Consider the following 21,730-nt stretch of genomic DNA (forward strand, 5'->3'; position numbering starts at 1 on the left):
TTCACAAATTATCGACTGTGAGAACCTTGTTTCTTCCCACGAGCCAAGCCAAAATTGCCACCTTTAAATGAGTGCCATAACACCAGACATAACCTGTGTGAGAAGCAACCCCCTCACCATATCCATCATCAACCATCAAATAAAAGGATTTTATAAAAAATAATCCCGAATTTTCTTTTAACCACAACATCGAATCTGATTCTTCAATAGAAGGATGGACGTCTAAAAGCAATTCTAGTAACCTGATAAAATCTTCCACCTCAACATCACACAAATTTCTTCTACAAGGAAGAGCCCAAATTAAATCTGCACCGATTACAGAAAAACAGTGATCAACTGTGATATTTTGCTCAACTGAAATATGAGCCAACCAAGGAAACACTTGACTCAGTTTCTGGTTTCCAACCCAAACATCCTCCCAAAATCTTATCTTCTTGCCATTGCCTAAAGTAAAACCCACCTCCTCCCAAACCTTGTTTTTCAAAGACATCACCAACCTCCAAAGGAAAGAAGCCCTATACAATGAAGATGACTTTGTACATCTACACCCACCCTTCTTAACCCCATATTTTTTAGCCATCACTTCTCTCCAAAAACTCCCTTCCTCAGCCCCAAACCTCCAAAACCATTTACCTAATAATGCCGCATTCATAACCTCCATACTCCTTAAACCCACACCCCCCTTATCCAATGGCTTGCGGACTTCATCCCACTTCACAAGATGGAATTTATGACTTGCAGCATCTGCCCATTCCACAAAAAAATCTCACCTTAATTTTCCTATCTTGGCAATAACTGATTTGGACATTTGAAAGTAAGCATAAAATAAACTAGAAGATTAGACATAGCTGACTTGATCAAAGTTAATCTACCACCCAACGAGAGATACCTACCCTTTCAAGATGACAATTTTCTTTCAAATCTCTCAATCACTCGATCCCATAGGTGTTTGACTGGCTTCCCAATACATAAGGGAAGGCCAAGGTAAGAAGAAGGAAAAGAACCCCCCACAACCGAAAAGAGACACAAAGCCATCAACCTCTTCTTTAGAAAGCCCCACCCCCAAAAGCTCACTCTTTTTAATATTGACTTTAAGACCCAAGGCTACCTCAAAACATGAAATGATCATCCAAAAGTTGTCCACTTTCCACTCATCCACCTTACAAAGTAACAAGGTATCATCTGCATACTAAAGGTGAGAAATATGAAAGTTTGAATTGTCAACCCAAAAACCATTCATCAAGCTCAATGCCACACCTTGCTCAATCATCCTACCAAGTGCCTCCATAACTACAACAAATAAGTATGGGGATAATGGATCCCCCTCCCACAATCCTCAGGAAGCTGTTAAATTATTATTTAAAAAAAAAAAAAAAACCCTTCGGAGAACCATTAACCAAAACCGAATATTTTTCCGATCTAACACAAGTTTATATTCAAAACCTCCTTTTTCTCTCTGCAACCCATCCGGCCCAACATATAATCGAGAAAATCCCAATATACATGATCATATGCCTCAATATCTAGCTTACAAATAACTCATTTCTTACTTTTCTTATTGCAAGAGTCAATAAACTCATGAGCAATTAAAGCGTCGTCCACTATCTATCTTCCTTCCACAAAAGCCCCTTGAGATTTAGAAATCACTTCAATACTCCTGTTATATTTTATTAAGTTTTGTTTAGGGTTAACATAACATAAGATGTTAAGAGAGAGATGTTGAGCTCTCTTTTCCTTCTCTTTCTTCTTCCTACTATTCCTTTTCTTCTCTTATATCATGGATTAAATAATAATTATTACACATTCCCTTCTAAGATGATTCAAAGTAAGAACCTTACCTCATCAACCAACCACCCAAAATCAATCACCCTGGGGGTACCTCTAATCATTTGACAAGAAAGTAATGCAAGGGCATTTTCACACCGGGCTTGAGTGGGGTCGCCTGTGAGATGCGGGGGCACACTCGGGGTGGGTGGGGCTCACGGGGGAGGTTTCGTGTTCGAGATTCCCCACCGAGGGTGATTAATGCACATTTCACACCGGGCTCGAGTGGGGTAGCCTGTGGGCTGCGGGGACACACTCAGGGTGGGCGGCCCGTGTGAGGCGGTACCCATGTGATTTGGGCCCCACGAGAGGGGTTCGGCCAAGGTCCTAACCCATGAGATGTGGGGCTTGGGCTATGAGATAAAGGGATTAATTCGTCATGCTCTAACAGTTCGAGCATTTAGAGTAAGTGGTTAATTGTCCTGCATCAGAAAGAAGGATGGTTTCGTTTCTTAATCCTCTATCTTTAGTGGTAGAAGATTAGCCAATGGATCATCCTCTAATTCCATTACTAAGGGAGGGTACTTCTTCATCTTTATCTTTACCATCTAATGTTTCCTACTTAGTGCTTTCCATCCAATTTTTTGCCTATTAGTTCTCTCACAGAGAGGTTGGCTTGCATTGCCCCATTCTTTTCATCTTACTATGTTATTGACGACATAAGAACCAGGAAGCATGTTGGCAACGGTCATGAAGACAACACTTGTTGAAGACCGAAATGGCTCATCTACTTTTGTTCATGAGTGTCTAATGTCAATGGGGATGAACATCTATAACATACTCTTTCGTGTTATTCCCTTTCGCTTCAGTTCCTTTTTCCAAACAAATTTGTTAGAGATTTGAATTCTCAATATGAAACATGTTAGTTTCTTTTTACACATTATAGGGATTTTTTATTTTTTATTTCCAATAAAATAGAGCTCTAGTTGTTTCTCTCTTATCCACTCTGATGTGTGGGACCTTCACTAAAATATTATCTCTTTTATTGATGATTGCTCACATTTTACTGGATATCTTATGAAAGGAGAGATGAGGTTCCATTAAGAAAATGTTTGGTATAGACTAAATTTTGGGTAAAAATAAAGGTTGTTAGGTCTGAGAATGCTCATTAGCATCTACCTCGTGATCTACACAGATACCTTCTAGAAAATAGTAAAAAATCGCAAACTCATGTCTTTATACCCCTCGACAAAACGGGATGGCTAAGAAAAATAACCATCATCTTTTAGAGGTTATTAGGTATATCATCTCAGGTATGAATCTTCAAATTTTTTATATCTCAAGTATGGAATCTCCTAAAATATATTGGGATGAAGCAGTATTGACTACGACATGGAGAAATAGGATGCCCACTCCAATTCTTGATGTTAATTTCCCATTGAAAGTTTCAAAAACTAAGTTGGTTTTATTTTCTCTTCCTTCAAAGGTGTATGAATGTGTTTGTTCTGTGCATATGCTTGGAGTAACTCAAAACAAGCTAGGTCCTCAAGTCACAAAGCCAACTCTAAAAAGGTTATAAGTGTTATTGTTGTGACAATCAAGTTGCCATTGACATTGTGATGCAGGACCGATGCATGAACCAAAGAACATGTAAGATCAAGTAGTAGAATTAAGACAATTAAAAAAACACAAGCATTGCCATAATCATCACGAAAAAAAAAAAACCATCATTCATAATCCTGGCCTAAGTCACCAACATCATCACACAAGATCATTAAATAAGAAGAAACTAGGATCTAATGGATGTAGGGACATCCAATTAGCATAAGGTATAGTCTATTTCAAAGTAGAAAACCTAATACAACCTAGGGTAAAAATTAGAGTTTGGGTAATTTGGGAAAGTAGGAAAGTTAGGGATTTTAGATTTAGGGTTAGGGTTTCTGGAATGGAAGAAGGGGGTTTAGTTGAAGACGAAGGCTTAGGTTGTGAGAATCGAAGAACTTGAAGACAATACCTTGATGGAGGGGAAAAGAGATGGTGGTGTAGGGATAGATGGAGACCTCGCACCTCCGTTGATGAAGATTAGCCCCGCACCAATCTCCCTTCGAAATCGCATGAAGATGGAAGAAGAATAAAGCAAAAGCCTTTTCTCTTTTTTCTTTTTATTATTATTATTATTATTATTATCACAAAACTTAATGAGGGAGAGTGTCACACGCCCACCCACTTTTTATAGCTTCACCAAGTTTCACTAATTACAAAAAACACCCTATCTTATGAAATTTTAATAAAAATGGCCCTAGTCTAAAGAGAATCTACTAAATCACTCACAAAGGTATCCAAATATAAATAATCAAAACTAAATCCTAAAAGATGATAAAATCTAAAAAACTGATGTGGACGATCCACAATCAATGGCCCGATCATGTGATCCATGCGATCCAATGACCCGATCGTTATTTCCCTCCAATCCAGTGGTCTGGATCACTCCATAAAGCAACCTATGCGCATCTTCCTAGTGTTGGGTCTTCCATATGCTCGCACATGCACATGGGGTCTTCAGCACGATCACGGGTACTCGCCTAGACCCGCTTCCTCCTCTGATACGTACACAAGGGTGTACGTGACATGATGTCCTCATCACATTGCTAATAGTCAATCTTCCACGAGAGGAACAAGCGTATTGAAGTAGATTGTCACTTTGTCCAATAGAAAGTGACGGCATAATTGTTGATATGCTATTTGTTTGTTCCTTCTATTCCTTTCATTCATTTATTCCATTGATTAAAATAATAATAATCACCTATCTTCTTAGATGATTCATAGTAAGAACTTTACCTTACCAACCAACTACCAAAAGACAATCACCCCGGGGTTCCCTTGTATGACCAAATTTATGACATCAGAGCTAAATTCCATTCATTCATTCCTTGTTGAAATGATGCATAAAAGGATACACCAAAAATATTCCCAACGCCCCATATCTCCACCTCCAATTGTCCTTACCAATTACCACTACTCACCAGCTGCACTCTTGCAACTAGCAAATGACGAAAACAGTCATCAATCCCATCATCTCAAAGATTTGTCTAGAACTTCAGGATCCACACCAGCTAACATCTAAGAACGAGACGTCTAAGAATGAATAACATTGTCTAAGCTTCACTTCTTTCAATGGCAATACACTGCATGTACAATTTAAAAAAATCAAAATAAAATGGTCTTACCCAACACCAAGTATCCTCCCAGAATCTAACCTAGGAGCCATCTCCAATGGTATACACGACACCATTGATGAACAAGTTTTCCATCCTATACACCAGTTTCCAAATCATGGTAACCTACATTGAGATGTTGAAGCTATTTCATCATTACGAATACTTCAAAACATTCACTTTTGTCTTTTTCTCTTCATTAAACTGAATGTTTGCAACTCAAATCACTTGCACATCCAAGCAAGACATAAACATGAGTATTGAAAGATAGGAAAATAATGGTAAGGAGATGCTTTGCTGAAAAATGAGCATTTGCATAGAATTAGTGAACAGGCCACAAATGAATAAAAGGAAGCATGCCATACAGTTGATAATTTGCTTAAGGTGCCCTCTATTTGTGTAAAGTAAGCTTCTAAAAGCATCTCTAGCTCCTCAATATTCGGCTTAAAACCATTCAAGCTTACATAGCTGCTTTTGGCCTTGCTCTTGGAATCTTCATCCCTGATGTGCAACCAAAACGATAAAACACATTAAGAAAGAATCAGACTAAAAGAAATATTGCAAGAAATCTCTTCAATCAAACCATTTTCATTTTCCAATGATACCAAATATTCCAATTCATATAACACACATATATAAACATTTTTGCAGACCTTAAATGCAGCCATATCTATTGGTTTTATATAAGAATTAGCAATGCTTTTATATTTGTATGGCTATGTTGATCCTTTTGTGAAGGATTCTAGATCCATGCCATGCATCTCATGATTTTATTCATCAGAGAAGACAACTTTTTGTAAGGTGTGTCAAATGATACCATCAATTAGACGGAACATAAGAAGGATGATTAGGATACTACTAAGTGCTAACAATGTCACTGCCTTATACTAGATAAAATGGTTAAATTAACAATGCAAAACAAAGTACAATAGTGAACTCGATAGAAAAAGTATAAAATAGAAAAGTCGTTAGCAGTTGTATGTAATGTGTTCAGGACCTTTTTTGGATTTCCATTTGTTACCGGATACCCAAGTGGCATTTCTATTCATCAGCCCTATTGGCATCTTCAGGATCCCTTTCTTTGAGAACATTCATAAGTACAAGACTTCATGATGGAAATAGTTCTTGAAATAAAGACTTACAAAATGATGACAAAAGAAATGTGTCTAGTCATAGAAGAGCAGCCTGGGTTTTGCTTTTTCAACCAATGACTTTTGATCCCTGAGGGAGCCAATTTGAATGCCCCAAAAACTTACCATGCTTATAGATCGGTACACGTACTTCAATTATGGGGGAGTCAGTGTTCGAGTATTGATATCACTACAAGTTTCACTGGCTGGGGATACAAAAACAATATCGATATCGCCGATAATCGGAAATAGGGGGGAAACAATGGGGAAACATGGGGAAAACGGTAGAAATTTTCAGTGAAACTATAGGAGATGCTAAAATACACACATTTATATATTTAGGAATAAAAAATTTGCAAAAAGAATGCATATATAATAGGTTTCCATTTAATGGGGGGCTAAAAGCCTATGTTGTCATAAGAAACCAATCCAACCATCCCATCTATCCATCCAACTATCTAACCTTCCATCCAAATTAGAGAGTAACATTATCAAGAAAGTCAGATGATTAGAAGTCCAAAAAGATTTTCAAAAAAAGTCTAAATTTTAAGGATTAAAAAAGAATTGCTTTTAAAAATTGCGCCAAATCATTAATTTAAAGTCTCATGCAGATATGCTATATAATTGACATATTTATTGACACCAACTCAATGACTTTAAAATAATGTTCCCCATGAAGCATAAAAGCCTTCATTTTTCACAATCAAAGTCAAGTAAATTCCTATTGAGGTTCACAAGGGCAAAAAAAAAAAAACTTTTAATAAGTTTCCATTATCATATGAAGAATCAAATAAACCTTTGGGTTAAAAATCACATAATGGAACCCTTGAAAAACACACAACAAACACAAAGAAAACTTTGATTATGAGATGAATGTCAAAAATAAGTATAGGTCTTTAAGTTGAACAATTGATCCTTCTTAGAAGATTCTCAAAGCCTCCACCAATTTAAAAACATAGATTCAAAGCCAAAAAGAATTGAAAACACAGGAGTCAAGTTGATCGAAAATCATAGGATTTGAATTATAGAATTGTATGATTCATCTAAGAAGGGATTTAGAGTAGAATTCAAATAGTTTTTCCTAAGATTTGACCTAAATCATAAATTGTAAATCATAGAATCTTGACAATCATGGATCCACCACATTGCTTGCATGGAAAAGATCTTTTATCAGTTGCATAAACAAACCCTTGTGGTTTTACTTACCATAGCACATCTTATCATGTAGGTTGCTTTTATATTGTAGGTAGAAAGACATTATTATACCTCTTCATGGCACATACTTATGCCATTGTTTCTCTATGTATCCCTCAAAACTCATGTTGAAGACATGTATACTACATTGCATAAAACTGTCAATGCATAATCATGTGGATACTGTCCATAATCATGTGGATACTGTCCTTTGCACACCTGAATAGTTTTTATCTAACGCTGTTTTTGTAGATTGTAGCCTTTTTTTGTTCTTTGACCTGTTGGACGTATAGGGAAATAGTTTACGCAATTCGTGGCTATTGTTCTATTCAATCACATAGTTAATGATTATAATTGGTGCTAGAGATGCAGGAAGGGTATTTTGTCATCAGATCCTGCCTAGGTAGTTAGGCTCAAGTGCAGTGTTGGGGATGATTGTGTTGGCGTGTGAGTGGTATTTGATAAACATGCATTAATTGGCTTCCTACCATTCATTGAGGCCAACCACATGAGGATGCCCTTTACACTTCTGATCCGATCAAGTTGTTTGTATCTCAATGACAACTTGGGTGCCTGTGCTTAATAAGAAAGAACCCAAGAGTCTGAGTAATAGTCAGGTGGGCAGCCAACTATAGAGCTTTTGCCAATCTGCCATTTAAAAGTCAACCCCAAACTGCTAGGAGAAATACTAAGATGGTGATGTTCGATCGCATGAGAAGGAATGTTGCTGAGAGGTTTCCATTCTAATGTTTAAACAAATTACTAAGGATCCCAATGCCCCCATAGAGTTCCAAAAGGAAGGTTTTTTCATAATATGTAAAACCTAGATATATATATATATATAGAGAGAGAGAGAGAGAGAGAGAGAGAGAGAGAGAGAGAGAGAGAGAGAGAGAGAGAGAGAGAGAGAGAGAGAGAGAGAGAGAGAGAGAGAGAGAGAGAGAGAGAGAGAGAGAGAGAGAGAGAGAGAGAGAGAGAGAGAGAGAGAGAGAGAGAGAGAGAGAGAGAGAGAGAGAGAGAGAGAGAGAGAGGGAAAGAGAGAGAGAGAGAGAGAGAGAGAGAGAGAGAGAGAGAGAGAGAGAGAGAGAGAGAGAGAGAGAGAGAGAGAGAGAGAGAGAGAGAGAGAGAGAGAGAGAGAGAGAGAGAGAGAGAGAGAGAGAGAGAGAGAGAGAGAAGGTCACACCCAAAGATGGTTCTATGATTTTGGCTTCCTAGAGCAATCAAACACAAGGTTTCTGAACTATAATATTGGTCAAGTGGTTTCCCGAAGCATCAGTCTCTCTCAAATTCCAAGAAGTCACTCTCATTTTGACCTAGTTGTAGCAAGTCAACTAAGATAGTAGTTTTTCTTCTTGATAAGTTCGCATACAGTGTGCAATGGCTTTGTTGTTGCCAGGATAAGATATCCTCCTCTTTGGTTTAAAATGCTCCCAAGTTGGAGGTAGGGTTAACCATCTTAATTTAGTAGGAGACTTCCCTCAATGTTGTTTCATGGGCAAAAAGGGTCTGATGCAAGAAAGTGGATTCATGAGTCCTTTGCACAAATCCTGTACTTTGTAGTGTAGGCGGGTAGATAATGGGGAGAAGCAAAACCCTTGCAAGCTTGTCCACTAACTACGGCATTGAGTGTTCCCAGCTTTGTATGTGGAATTCAGCCCTCCTTGTGAACCAAGCTCATGTGCCTTGTAATTGGCTTTCTTGGATAAATTTCACAGCTTCTCTATGAAAGAAAATTTGAAGATCTATCAACCTCTATATAGCTGGATTTTTTAACATCATGTCTAAAAAAAGTCAACTACCACAAAGCATAATGACCCCTAAAAGTTTTAATATGTATAGTTCCATCATGGCCATGTAAAAACCAGGTCATGTGAAAGAGAAATCATTAATTGATGCATCTAGAAATTTGTATAGTGGATGAATGGGCAGCAAGAATGTTTTACAGAGCTCAATGAAGTTGAATATCCACACGTGATACACTAATAATTGACTCGCCTTTCATCATCTATTTTAAATGCATCATCATCTACTTCATCCGTCGACGAGGTCTCTTCATTTTGCTGATGATCAAGCTTATCTGTCAAATACATCCCAGCCATATCCATGTCATCATCCAACAAATGTTCAAGCTCATCTCTCACCTGGAAAAAGATAATGATAGAACAAATAAGATTGGTGGCGTATAACTCAAAGAACCAAAGAAGAGAGAAAAACCCGGAAACTAGTGATGCGGCATTAATAGGAAGCTAGTTATTAACTGAGAAGCCAAATCCAGGTTAAAAAAATGAAAGCATTAAGAAAAAATGAGTCCAAGAGGGAATTATATGAGCTAATGTGTTTGGTGCAAGCTGCTAAACATACGCTAATAGCAGAATATTTGTGGAATGACATAGTTATGGTAAAATAAGTGTATATGGGTAGAATTTTGTAACAAGCACAGTGGTTAGGTACAACTAATTTTAGCAGAAAATAGTCGGGACAAAACTTGATAACGTCAAGCTTGATGGGTACACACATATACCTTGTAGACTCCTGTGCAAAAAAGGGGAAATCTACCTATCCTTGGTTTTCTGAATATTATGGGTGATCAAACCATGGTTTGATCAATCTACGATAGGGTTTGAAGATTTTTTTTCCCTGTGTACGTTGATAAAGGATTTAACAGAATTTGTTCTTAGACCTATCAGCATTCCAAGTTGAATATGGAGTTTCCCAACTTAGCAGCAATGCCAAAGCAAAAGTTATAAAATTATACAAAATAAGAGGCAAGGAACGGAGTTGAGATTTCAATAAACCAGAGCTATCATTGGTTTCACTTGTTAATCATGTGCTTCAAAATAGTTGACAAGACTCCACTAGTTCTTGGCTTATTGAAAATAAGAAACTACATTGGGGAAGAGTATCATATCCTTATTAAAAAAGAAAATATCCAAAATCTGAACAACCTTTTCATTAATAAATTTACAAAGAAGATACAACTAACATAGTCCAAATTTCAACTAGCTTTTAAAAGTCAGTAACAAGATACAAGCCTAGGCACATTTGATTAGAGTGTAGGCTGCAAAGGACAAAAACCCATCTTCAGTAGAACCTACCCATATAGTCAAGGTTTACTTTTACAACTCTCCCATGCAGATAATTGTTATTTGAAAGAGTAATTCAGAATGATTGGGGAGTGGACTAAATATCCTGGATTCCCATTCCCTTTGAGAAAGGAGACATGGCAACACTAATAGAAAACATAAAAGAATATGTATGAGCTACTAAATCTATACGACCATATAAAAGCAAATATAATCCAGTGTTTTAGAACTTTTGCATACACAAAATACCCCTACTTGAATGACAAATCCTCTATGAGTCCACATACTAAATGCATCTGACTTTACAATTTCATTTTTCCATGAGGCTAGCTCCCCATTCACGTCCCTACAAGTTTTATGTGTGGACCCCACTTTGGTGTATGTGTCATCAATGTTTTAAATATCGACGATATCGGCCTATATATACCACGATATATCTTGTATCTCACCTGTGTGATACAAAATGCATAGGTAGTTCCGATATATCCCACATGTTCGATCCGATGAGCATTTTGAATTTCTGATACTTTTTTTTTTTTCTTTTTTTTTTAAAACTATGTTAAATCAGTGTCAAAAGGTAACAAACCCATTGGCTTTTCATGTTTTGCATGAAAAATTATGGAGTTGAAGCTTTGATTTTGATATCCATTGGTTCCTCTTGTTCTCCATGTGTTTTTTGAAATTTACCTTCAACCAGTTGTCAATTGAGACTAATTTCAAAATATTTGGGAGTGTTTGATGAAATGATCATCACATATACTATAAATGTTATGCATTCAATTTGAATATAGTTACATTAGTTCGATCAGACGACGCATAGCTTAGGACCCTATACAAAGGAAACCTATTATAAGCACTTCTTTTGAGATGTTATGATTTAAAAGTGCGTATTAAGGTATTTTTTAACAATCCCTGAAGTTCCATTGAAAAATTCAACCATTTTCCCAATGTTTTCCCATGTTTCCCAATAGGTGCGATAAATTACCCAATACAAATGATATATCCCATAAGATAACTGATACATATATGTATCCCAAGGGTGTGATATGTAACGCGATACCGATATTTCGAACATTGTGTGTCATATCCAAACCGTCCATCAAGGTGACCCCACCATGAAAGTCAGATGCCACAAAAAATAAAGCCCATCCAACCTCAATGTGGGCACCATGTGAATTTGGAGGTTTTTGGATGGTTGTCCATTGTTGTCTATCGTGGGCCCTACCATGTTTTCTATATGCCATCCGAACCATCCATTACATGATTCTACTATGATGATGATATTCTTCGAAAATCATTTATTGCAACCTAAAAATGAATAACTCCAAAACCTATTCGGCCATCCTAATACAAAGAAAGAGAAACCCTATAAAAAATTAAATCTTGCAAAACCCTTTTTTATAAAAAAAACCAATGAATTGATCAGATTCATGTTTTAAATGTCCTAAAATATTCGTTTGGTGGCCGGTTTTTGGAACAACTTAATTTGATATTCATTAAACTTTAGGGAAAAAGCTAAAATTGCTCCAAAAATTTAGGTTGTTCCTTTGTCTGTGGGTTTTGGACCAACCAATTTTGAATTCACTTATTTTTGGGTTTGACTCAAGGGTGGAACCCAATCTAATGGTTTTACATACACCCTGGTGGGTTGGGACCCTCGGTTTTAATCCGGCAAATTTTTCCCGGGTTCGACTCCCAATACTATCTAATTTGGATTTCCATTAACAACATGGGCCCAAATCCAACAGGCAAAATCAAACGGTTATTGAGTCTTAATGGGCCACACTTTTGATCTTCTAGCCTAAAAATAACCCATTTCACACCTCAGGTGGACCTATTTTCAATTTTTTTTGTTTAAAAATAAATTTTGTACCTTACTTCTTTGAACCTGTTTAAGCTTTCCATTGTGGGCCAACCTTGAGGATTTGTTTAAAAAAATGAATTTTTGTACATATACTTTAATTTTTAAAAAATAATGGATGAGAGATCAATCACTTACAATAATATGAAATATTTAATATTTGATTCATTTTTAATTAAAATTTAAAAAAGTAAATATATTTATAAAATTAAAATATAAAAATGATAAAAATATTTTTTTTATTAAAAAACAAATAAAAATTATTAAACTTTATAAGAAACCACAATTAATAAGTTAATTAAAAAAATCAAATTAAAGTATGAAAAAAATAAAAATTCGATTTAAAATTTTAAAAACCCCTTTTAAAATTTTTTTAATTTTAAAAAAGTTAAATTTCCACCAATTTAAAAAAATAAAACCAATTTAAGTAAAGTTTTGAAATTTTTTTAACTTTTCTTTTTAAGTTTTTTTTTATGTGGAGTTTTCCACCAATTTTTAATTGTAGAATTTCTTCATTAATTAAATGCAGGTGCAAACTTTCTTTAAATTTTTTTTTTAAATGGGTTTTCTTTTTAGAAAATAATTGGCTAGCTACAACCTATTTAAACATGCTTTGAACCTCACCCAAACCATATTTAACATCTTAAGCTTATCCAACTAATTGGGTTGCTAACCAATTTAAAAAGGTTTAACTTTTTCCACCTCCACCATTCCTTTTTCTCTGCAGACCTCCCCTCAACTGGGGCCCAACTTTACCAATTAATTATCACAATGTTCTTTTCTTTACTTCCAAACCCATCCTTCTACTTTCCCCTTCCTTTTTACCTTAACTTGAAATTCTTCCTTCTTTTTGGCAAATCTAACATTATTCAACCCTACAAAAGTCAAATCCACCTTTTTCCTAATTAAAAATGAAACCTTTTTTTGAAAAAACAATTTACTTTAACCTACAAACTCAATCACACATGGTTAATACCCCAAACATGTGGGTGGAAATAAGCATAACAAAGTGGCACACCTAAAAACAATCAACCACCCAAAATTAAACACCAAGTGTATGAAAAAAAGCAACTAACAAATTGGTACACCTAAAAACAATTGGGACCCCACCCAAAACCTCCAAAATTCAAATGTCCAATAAAGTTGGAAAAAAACAATGGATTGACCCAAACCTAAAATTCAAAGGTGCACGTGATGGTTGGATTTGGATCCAATTTCACAATTGAACCTTAAAAACAAGGGTGAACCAAAACCCAAAATTCCGTGGACAACCCTTGTTTGGTTGTTTAAAACTTTCCAAGTTTACCTTTGGAAATTATTTAGAATATATCACAATCCTTTTAAACTTAAAATTTTAATCTTTTTAGGAAACCAAGTTTTCACTTTGATTATTTATTTAGAAATGAAATAAATTAAAAATTAAATTTAAATTTCCCAATTTACAATTTTAGGAAAAAAATACACTTTTAATATCCATTTGAAATTTTGCATAAATAAATTTAAACAAATTATTCTTTGAAATTCATGAAAAAATAATTTTAATTTTAAATTGGGCCATGGTTCGGTTATCCCTCCACAATATTTGGATGGATCATGCCTCAAAATTTTAATTAAGAGTGTGGCCCCAATTCACTTTTTGGTCCCAACCAATTTTAAAACATTCTCAAAACTTTAAATGAAAGGTGGTGTTCAATTATATTAAGGGATATCCACCCTCAAACCCTTAACTCCAGGAACTAAGCAGGAGGGTGGTTACCATAAATACCGGGTTAATCCTCCTTGGCGGTGGGATTTCCGCCTGGGAAATAAAAGGGGTGGGATTTCAACATAGGACCTTTCAATCTAATACTATGTCAAACAATCACTTACCCTTGAAATAATTTGGGTTCAATTTAACAACTGATTCTTCAGAAGATGATTTGCAGATAAATATCGGATGGTGACAATAAATAAAAGGGAACTGATGGTGATAATTACACCCTATACCAAGCCTGGAACATTTCCGCAAAAACTGAACTAAGCCAAAGATAAATGGAGAAAACAAATCGGACCTTATTTTCCTAACCTCCTATTGGAGAATAATATCTTACCGAGGCATATTTGCTACTCTTGGAATTCGAACATAGGACATTCTGCTCTGATGCCATGTCAAACAACCATTTACTCTAAAAGTTTAAGCTATGAGAGTGTGGTGTATCAATGAAATTACTTCAATAATTTCATCAATGACAATTTGATGATTCTAGCTATTTAATCAAGGACAATTTCAATTAATAATATTGAAAAAAAACTGTTGATTATTGATTTAAACCACTGATGGGGACATCTCGCGCGCACCCGCATGCACGCCGCCCCACCTACGTACGTACACACAGAGTAGGACCCCACCGTCGATCTGGCTCGATGACGACGTTCAGGGAAGGTCTCCTAGCTAGAAGACAAAGTTTGGTTCAAAAGAGTGGACCTGATAGTCAAGAAAAGCCTATCATAGGATCTCATGATCGTGACCCACTAATCGGATTGATTTCATATTTTAGGTTTTGCTTATTGTTATTATTTATAACATCATGAACGCTTTAGATTTCTTTGTTTGGTTTTTATTTTAGTTTACTTCATCGCTAAGAAATAGGTTGCGCACATGGCGCAAGTTTAAGGGTATAGAGTTTTTCCTATAAATAGACACCCCTTGTAATTCTTTTGATTCACTCAAGCTTAATAAAAATTCCTGCTTTATTTTTCTACTCTCTTCGTGAGTTGTGGGAGAATTCAAGTGGATGCGAAGCCCTCCCTTTTCGAAGGGCTAACTACCGTGGTGCGAAGCCACATCTATCCCCATCCGTCCCTACCCTCTCCCTTCCATATATCTCATCTTCTATCATCATTATTTCTTTGAATTTTCCAGCTTTTGCAGCTATTCATTCCCCTACAGCCAGTTTTCAAAATCTGGACATGTAGAAGGGCTGAAACTTCGGCGGAGCACTATGCCTCAACCTTACGCGGATCGTTGTCAAACTTGAAGGGATTGGAGGTCTCCCATAGCCGACAAAGGCATAGGTGTTACTTTGGGGAGGTGGGCTTCCATCACACGTGCGGCCAGCCCACCCGCGCACGTGCGTTAGGCCCGAGTCACCATCTGCAAGCAGGAGTTTTCTCCAGGTCAGGTTTTCCTCTTTTCATTCATATTTCCTAAACCCTAGCCTTAGTTTGCATTAGCCCTAATTTATTTGCCTTTTTTTTCACCCTAGTGTTCCTTGAATTGAAATTGGGGAATCCCTTGAATTAGGGACTGATTTTTTATGCATGTATGGTTGATTTCTATTTCCCTTTAACATCGTTTAGTTTATAATTTTTATTGGTCCAGTCCTAGCCTGTGTCGGCCTGGACCCGCATAGATTCCCCTTTTAATTGAATAATTTGGACTGTCATGTGGGATGTGGAATTTGTGTAACTGTTTCTGAATTGGTATGATCAAAGCCTGAATTCGTGCATCTCATACTTAAATTTCATGTCCTGCATCAACCACCTATCATGTAGGCCCCACCTTTGAATGACCATAACTCTCAAGGCACTTTTATCAGGCATTGATAACCAGTAGATCAATGAGAAATGGAATGTCAAAATTGATTGAAAAATGTGTGATCATTGATCTAGACTGTCATCTAACCTCTAGGCTATAGCCTTCACTCGTGATTGATCATAGCTTTCAAGAATCACTTTGACTGGATTATTCCAACCATACAATCAATTGTTGTTTGGACTGGTTATCATATAAAAATTTGAAAAAAAAAAAATTTGAAAAAAAAAGAAGGGTAACTGAAAGAGTCATGATTTAACGAAGGGTCCTCATGTGAGGTGGCGGAACATGTTAGAGATTTGGTGGGACAATGCACATGTCAAGGATAATGGGGCCATTCATCAGGCAGGGTACACTTTCCACATGCCATGGACCCAAAATTTTGCTAGGAGCCACCACTAGACAAAAATTCTTAGAATCTATGGGAGGTGAGGAACCATGGGGCAAATAACCCAAAGGTTAGCATTAGAGATTTGATTGAATAAACTCCACTTACAGTATAGCTTCTCAAAGATTCAAAGCAAGGGCCTCCATCATGGAGAAGGAAGGTATATTAGGCACCTTCACTACCCGCACTTGCATGCAGTCTTTACTTTGACATAAAATAAATAAATAAAGATATTCAACTAAAATAAATAAATAAATAAAATAAGGATATCTTTAAGCAAAAGATATTCAACTAAAATAAATAAATAAAGAGAAGACAAGACATGGGGTGTAAGAGATGACGGAAATGTAGCAGTATAAATATCTCAATACTTATCTTGAAATCATTTTTGCGAGGAAAGAACAACCTCAAAATTCTCCCACCGATAAAGGTTTGGAAGCCGTTTCTCAAAACCTCAAAGGATTGAGGCTCACTTCTTTGTCAATGTCTAAGAAGAAGATTGTAAAGCTCTTAAATCCCTCACCTTATCTTTAGGTGTTTGTTGCTCCTCCTTTCCAAAGAATGATGGTTCTTTGGTTTTTCTCTTGAAGCAAAGGGAAAGAGAGTGGAGGAAAAGTGTAGATAATGCTTGAGGTTCAAAGGCCCTCTGCTCGGAGGCAAGGGGTCTTCTTTATAGATTTTGGTATTGGTCTTTGGTAATTTGGAAGGTTTGAGGGGCAAAGGTGCATGCATAGGGGACACATGGTATCTCCCCAAAAAACCTGCGAATGGGAAAAAGGAATGACTGCCTAGCATTTTTTTTAACAAAAGGGACAGAACCCACCAAACCAGTGTCAGTTGTGAGCACAAATCTGAATTCCTGGTCTTCACTACAGCAGGTTGTTGTGATGGTAATTCAGAAAACCGATTTCCACACCCAAATTTTATGGAAATTAAAAGGACGGATGGGATCTGGTTCTGCCACAACCTGGTCCCACCCTTTCTATCGCTTTGCAAGTTGATGTTTGGTTTTTCAGTTTAAAATGGGCTCATTGCCAGTCTGGTCCTACAGTGGTAAACCTTGCGAAGTAGGAGCTTGAGAGCAACACCTTCCTGATCTGATCCAATCAGATGATTTTAAGGAAATCCCATGTCAGGTGGGGTGTCTATAACGTGTTAGCTTGTGTAAGAGTTTGGGTTTGTACTTCACAATTCACTATATTTGAATCAAAAAGTAGGCTGCTTATTGGCTTGCTTGAGAACATTAGTTCAGTATTCCACTATTCTCCTTCAATTAACTGGCATGTGTTACACAAATTAAATAGTCCACTTGTGGGCCTCACCATAGATGGGAGATAGGTGAGCATCTGAGAAAGTGTTAAAATTAAAAGATGGTCAGCAGTCCCAATTTGACAAATAAATGTTCATTAATCACACGTAGGATCATTCTAACTTAGGGATGACCTATCTACAGTGCATCCACTGATCTGTACAATTTGATTCCATAGATGCCATGTGTACAATTGACAGTGAATATATATATATATATATATATATATATATATATATATATGGCTATCATACTCCATCATCATACCACATCACTCTCCTCAATATACCAAAATAAGTAAATATAGTTTAACATGTTGAGAACAAAAATTTATTGTTCGATTTGTGCAATTCATAGCCATTTCCAAATTATACCTGAACTGCCCCAAATTGGTTCAGAATGCAATTCGCAAACTTACATAGTGAATTAGGTAAATGTTCTCCAGACTACAATCATCAGGAAAGAGACGTTGAGTATTTGACAATTGATCCAAACTTCATTCCTCTTCTATATAGTTCTTTATTAATTTTCAACTAATTTTGTCATTTACGTCCACTTGGGTAGAAGAATTAAAAAACATGAATGTATTTAAATAAAAGCTTGGAACAGCAGGAACCAAAGATTAACAAAGATTCCCAGTAAAAACTGCTCTGAATAAAAGATAAGCAATCAATCAAGTCATAATACATCCCAAACAGTAAGCCACATTCAAATTGAAAAATATTGGTCCCTTGGAATAAAAATAACTCATTTCCAAATTAATATTAAATAACTAATGAATTAGGTTTCACTATCTTATTCATGTCTTCCAGGAAGAGCAATAACTAACTCATCATTCTTACCTTCTGGACACGCCCAGATATTGTGACTAGGCGGCTTTTTATCTGTCTAACACGTTCAAGATTAAGTGTACTCATTTTAGAGGTCAATTCATCCAAAGCGGGATAAGTTTCTTTCTCCAGCATGGAAGTCTGAATAAATGTAAGGTAGAAGTACTTTAACTGTGCTATTCAGAATAATAATAAAGAAAAAATAGCAGTTTAACAACCAAACTGCTGAAAGTCTTGTAACAAATATAAGTTGCATGCAGAATTAGCACCAGCAAAATATAACTCTTCAGCAAACTTAACAATGCAAGGAAGAACCAAAATGCAATGATTACAAATTGCTTTACCTGTCTCCTAAGAACATCTGCATTTGGCCACCAATTCTCATGTTTGGTCTATCGGCGGTAAAATCATAATGATGGCATTTTTACATCACTTTAACCTCAAATCATCACCAAAATACATTGATGTTGCTGTTTGGATTTGAGATTTTCACGATAATGCCATGAAAAAGGTACAATGATTACAAATTCCTTTACCCGTCTCCTGAACACATCTACATTTGATCACGATTTGGTTTAGTGGTGGACCGGTGGTAAAATTACAATGATGACACATTTCCTTTGCATTAGTGGGGTAATTGGCAAAACAAACAAGCCATTAGTGGAATGTTTCAAATATACCCCCAGCATGCAGAAGATTACCATGTAATTCTTAATTGGTAAGAAGAAGAAGAAGAAATTTTAATGTTGCACGATAAGGGGAAAAAAGGTATTTTCATTAGCCTCATAAGATACTTGAGAGGAACAAAATTCACAGAATTAAGCCAAACTGGCACACCATCAAAATGCAGCTGCTAAGTCAAAGGCCTCTCTCCTTATAAAGGACACTAAATATCTACAAAGCATGCAAGTAGCTGACCATTGGCTAAAGGAGTAGGATCATTCATAGAATACTTTATTGCAATCGCACCACTGGTACAATACGTATCCCTCCCTCTCTCCACCATGATATGTACTTAGCTAAATAATCACACCAAGCTAATCATCATGTGGGCAACACCGCAAAGAACAATGGAAAACCAACCAAAAGCCTTCAAATTCTATATGGGGCCTAACATGGTGTGTCTATGGCACCCAACAGTGTCACCACCATGAAAATGGATGCCAGATCGAATCATCAGGTGTGCCCCCATGTGCAACATCAGGGATTTTGGGCTATTGTGCATTGTTTCCTATGGCATGGCCCACCTGATGATTAGATTCACCTGATTTTTTAAGGTGCACATCATGGTGGGGTGCACCAGTTGAACAGGTTGGAATTGGATGTCGTACACATGCCACATGGGCCCAACAATAGCCTGTTTTGACCATTATATAAGATGGCATTGGCGCAATTGAAGCATTCTCCTATATATATCTCTGCCACATATTACACAAGTAGACAGGGACAATTTTACCCATGCAATTAGTCTTTGTAGATTCATAAACTTTGGATTCTAAAAGGACATTGGAAGGGATTTCAAGCAAAAGGAAGGGTATTCAAGTAATTTGGATTGTCTCTACATGCTTAGCAACCAACAGTTGATATTTTACCTGCTGCAGGGACATTTTTCCCATTTTAAATTTTATACAAGTAGCTAGTGCATGTATAGACCTCCCTCTCTCCCTCCCTCCTCACAACCAACTGTTGATATTTTACCCACTCCAGGGACATTTCTGCCATTTTAAAATTTTATGCAAGTAGCTTCCGCGTCTCTCTCTTCACATGCAGTGCACATGTCATGCCCACCATTGTGTGTGTTTGTATTATATGTTCGTGCATATATACGTATGTACGTATGAATGTGTGTATCTGTGTATGCATATGACTGTGTTTGAATGTATATAAGTGTGCACATGCTCACAGGTGCACACTGGCATCTGTGGGTTTTGAACTTGATCAACGTGCAGAAAGAAATCTCATATATAGTAGAAACTGATCTGTAATCCCATGCCAACACTATGACACAAGATAAAGAAACTCAACCTATCTTTCTATTCAATTGAAATGAAAGCAGACGCTAATAAGTTTCCATAAACAAGTAAAAGATGTACCTCAGATTCAAGGCACTTGCAAGCAGATTGAAGACAGCCTTCAAGCACTCTAAACTCAAAAGGTAGCATCTTGGGACACCCATCCTTGGGCCCATCCAATTCAGACCTAGGACTGCAGTCTTTCATTTCAGGGATCATCATAGAATTTTCCAAGGAAACATGACGCTGTTGAGAAATTCCCATGCTAGAAGGGCTTTCTGGCTTGCGATGAGAAAGAAATGAGGGAGAGTACCTAGGACCTTTGTTTGTCACCCCCATGTCAGTATCACTGCTCTCAGCTGCCTTCATCAAAAAAAAAAAAAACAAAACAAAAAACAAAAAACAAAAAGTTTATCAGTGAATGTTTCACTAAGAATTCATGTCCTCAAAGAAATAGACTGATTTATGTCAACCATTCGATATAAGAGCAAAAAATTTCTCTGCAATGATGACAATACTTCCCTGCTTGTGCGATAAAATTATACCAATAGCAACTATGATTTAATCATTGCAGCTCAAAAGTGCTTCCCTGAAGTAGTCCATATTAGGCCATACAAAGAAGTGGGGTACTATCTGTAGCAGTAGTTTTACAATTTTCAACCCACTATTCTTTGAGTACATAAGGATACATTTAGGTACCTGCTGTTCGACGGTTCCCAAGGTTGTCAAAAAGTGTTAGTGTCAAACATGGTTGAGTTAATAAGAACTTTTTTTTAAAGATGTTAATAAGAATGGTTCAACCCTATTCTTATCTTAACCAATTGTTGGGGCAGAGAAAATGCTGGCCCGCTTAATGTGGATTGCATTTCCTTGCCACTCCAAACACCAAGCTCACTTAGTAGGATTCGGAAGCCTCAACAACCATGATTTGGAAGGGCCTAATGCTATCTAACCAAGTAACAGGTTTAAACTGTGTTTGGACTGAATTCCCGAACAAACTTTTCTCGAGGAACAGGTGGGCACTTGGGTGCCACCTCAGATTTAAGCTTGTTGTCTTGTCGGTGGAGTCCTGCAAGACAAACAACCAGAAAATGGAACTGAAATAATGGGAAAATAGTGTCTTGTAAGCATCCTCATCCAAGTAATTGAAGATGGTCATGGACAAACTGTACACACATTCATGGGGATGATAGTTTTGCACATTGCATGGCAAGGTAAATTCTCAAAAGAAGGCAACTGAAACAGCCAATAGGGAAATCAAAGAAAACATCACTCCTAGGCACGGGCAAGGATGATAGTGCAACCCGGTTATCGAGTCAATGAGATCTCGACACCCGAATTGCCAAAGAAATGGACAAGAGTACACCCAC

The 21,730-nt window shown here is 36.7% G+C and overlaps 1 protein-coding gene across 3 annotated transcripts in view; it reads right to left on the bottom strand.

The window, feature by feature from the left end:
- The window catches only part of LOC131234476 (magnesium transporter MRS2-F-like), an 80,610-nt gene that overhangs the window by 34,373 nt on the left and 24,507 nt on the right, over window positions 1-21,730 (bottom strand). The window contains exons 2-5 of one of the 3 annotated variants that reach the window (XM_058231385.1): window positions 20,442-20,723; window positions 18,361-18,489; window positions 9,299-9,444; window positions 5,345-5,480 (exon numbers count right to left, since the gene is read on the bottom strand). In XM_058231385.1, coding sequence (XP_058087368.1) covers window positions 5,345-5,480; window positions 9,299-9,444; window positions 18,361-18,489; window positions 20,442-20,723 — 693 coding nt within the window. The remainder of the gene's footprint in view (window positions 1-5,344; window positions 5,481-9,298; window positions 9,445-18,360; window positions 18,490-20,441; window positions 20,724-21,730) is intronic. The other 2 variants (XM_058231384.1, XM_058231387.1) reach the window with 2 other exon arrangements.

Source organism: Magnolia sinica, chromosome 19 (assembly GCF_029962835.1).
Source record: "Magnolia sinica isolate HGM2019 chromosome 19, MsV1, whole genome shotgun sequence".
Lineage (NCBI taxonomy): Eukaryota > Viridiplantae > Streptophyta > Magnoliopsida > Magnoliales > Magnoliaceae > Magnolia > Magnolia sinica.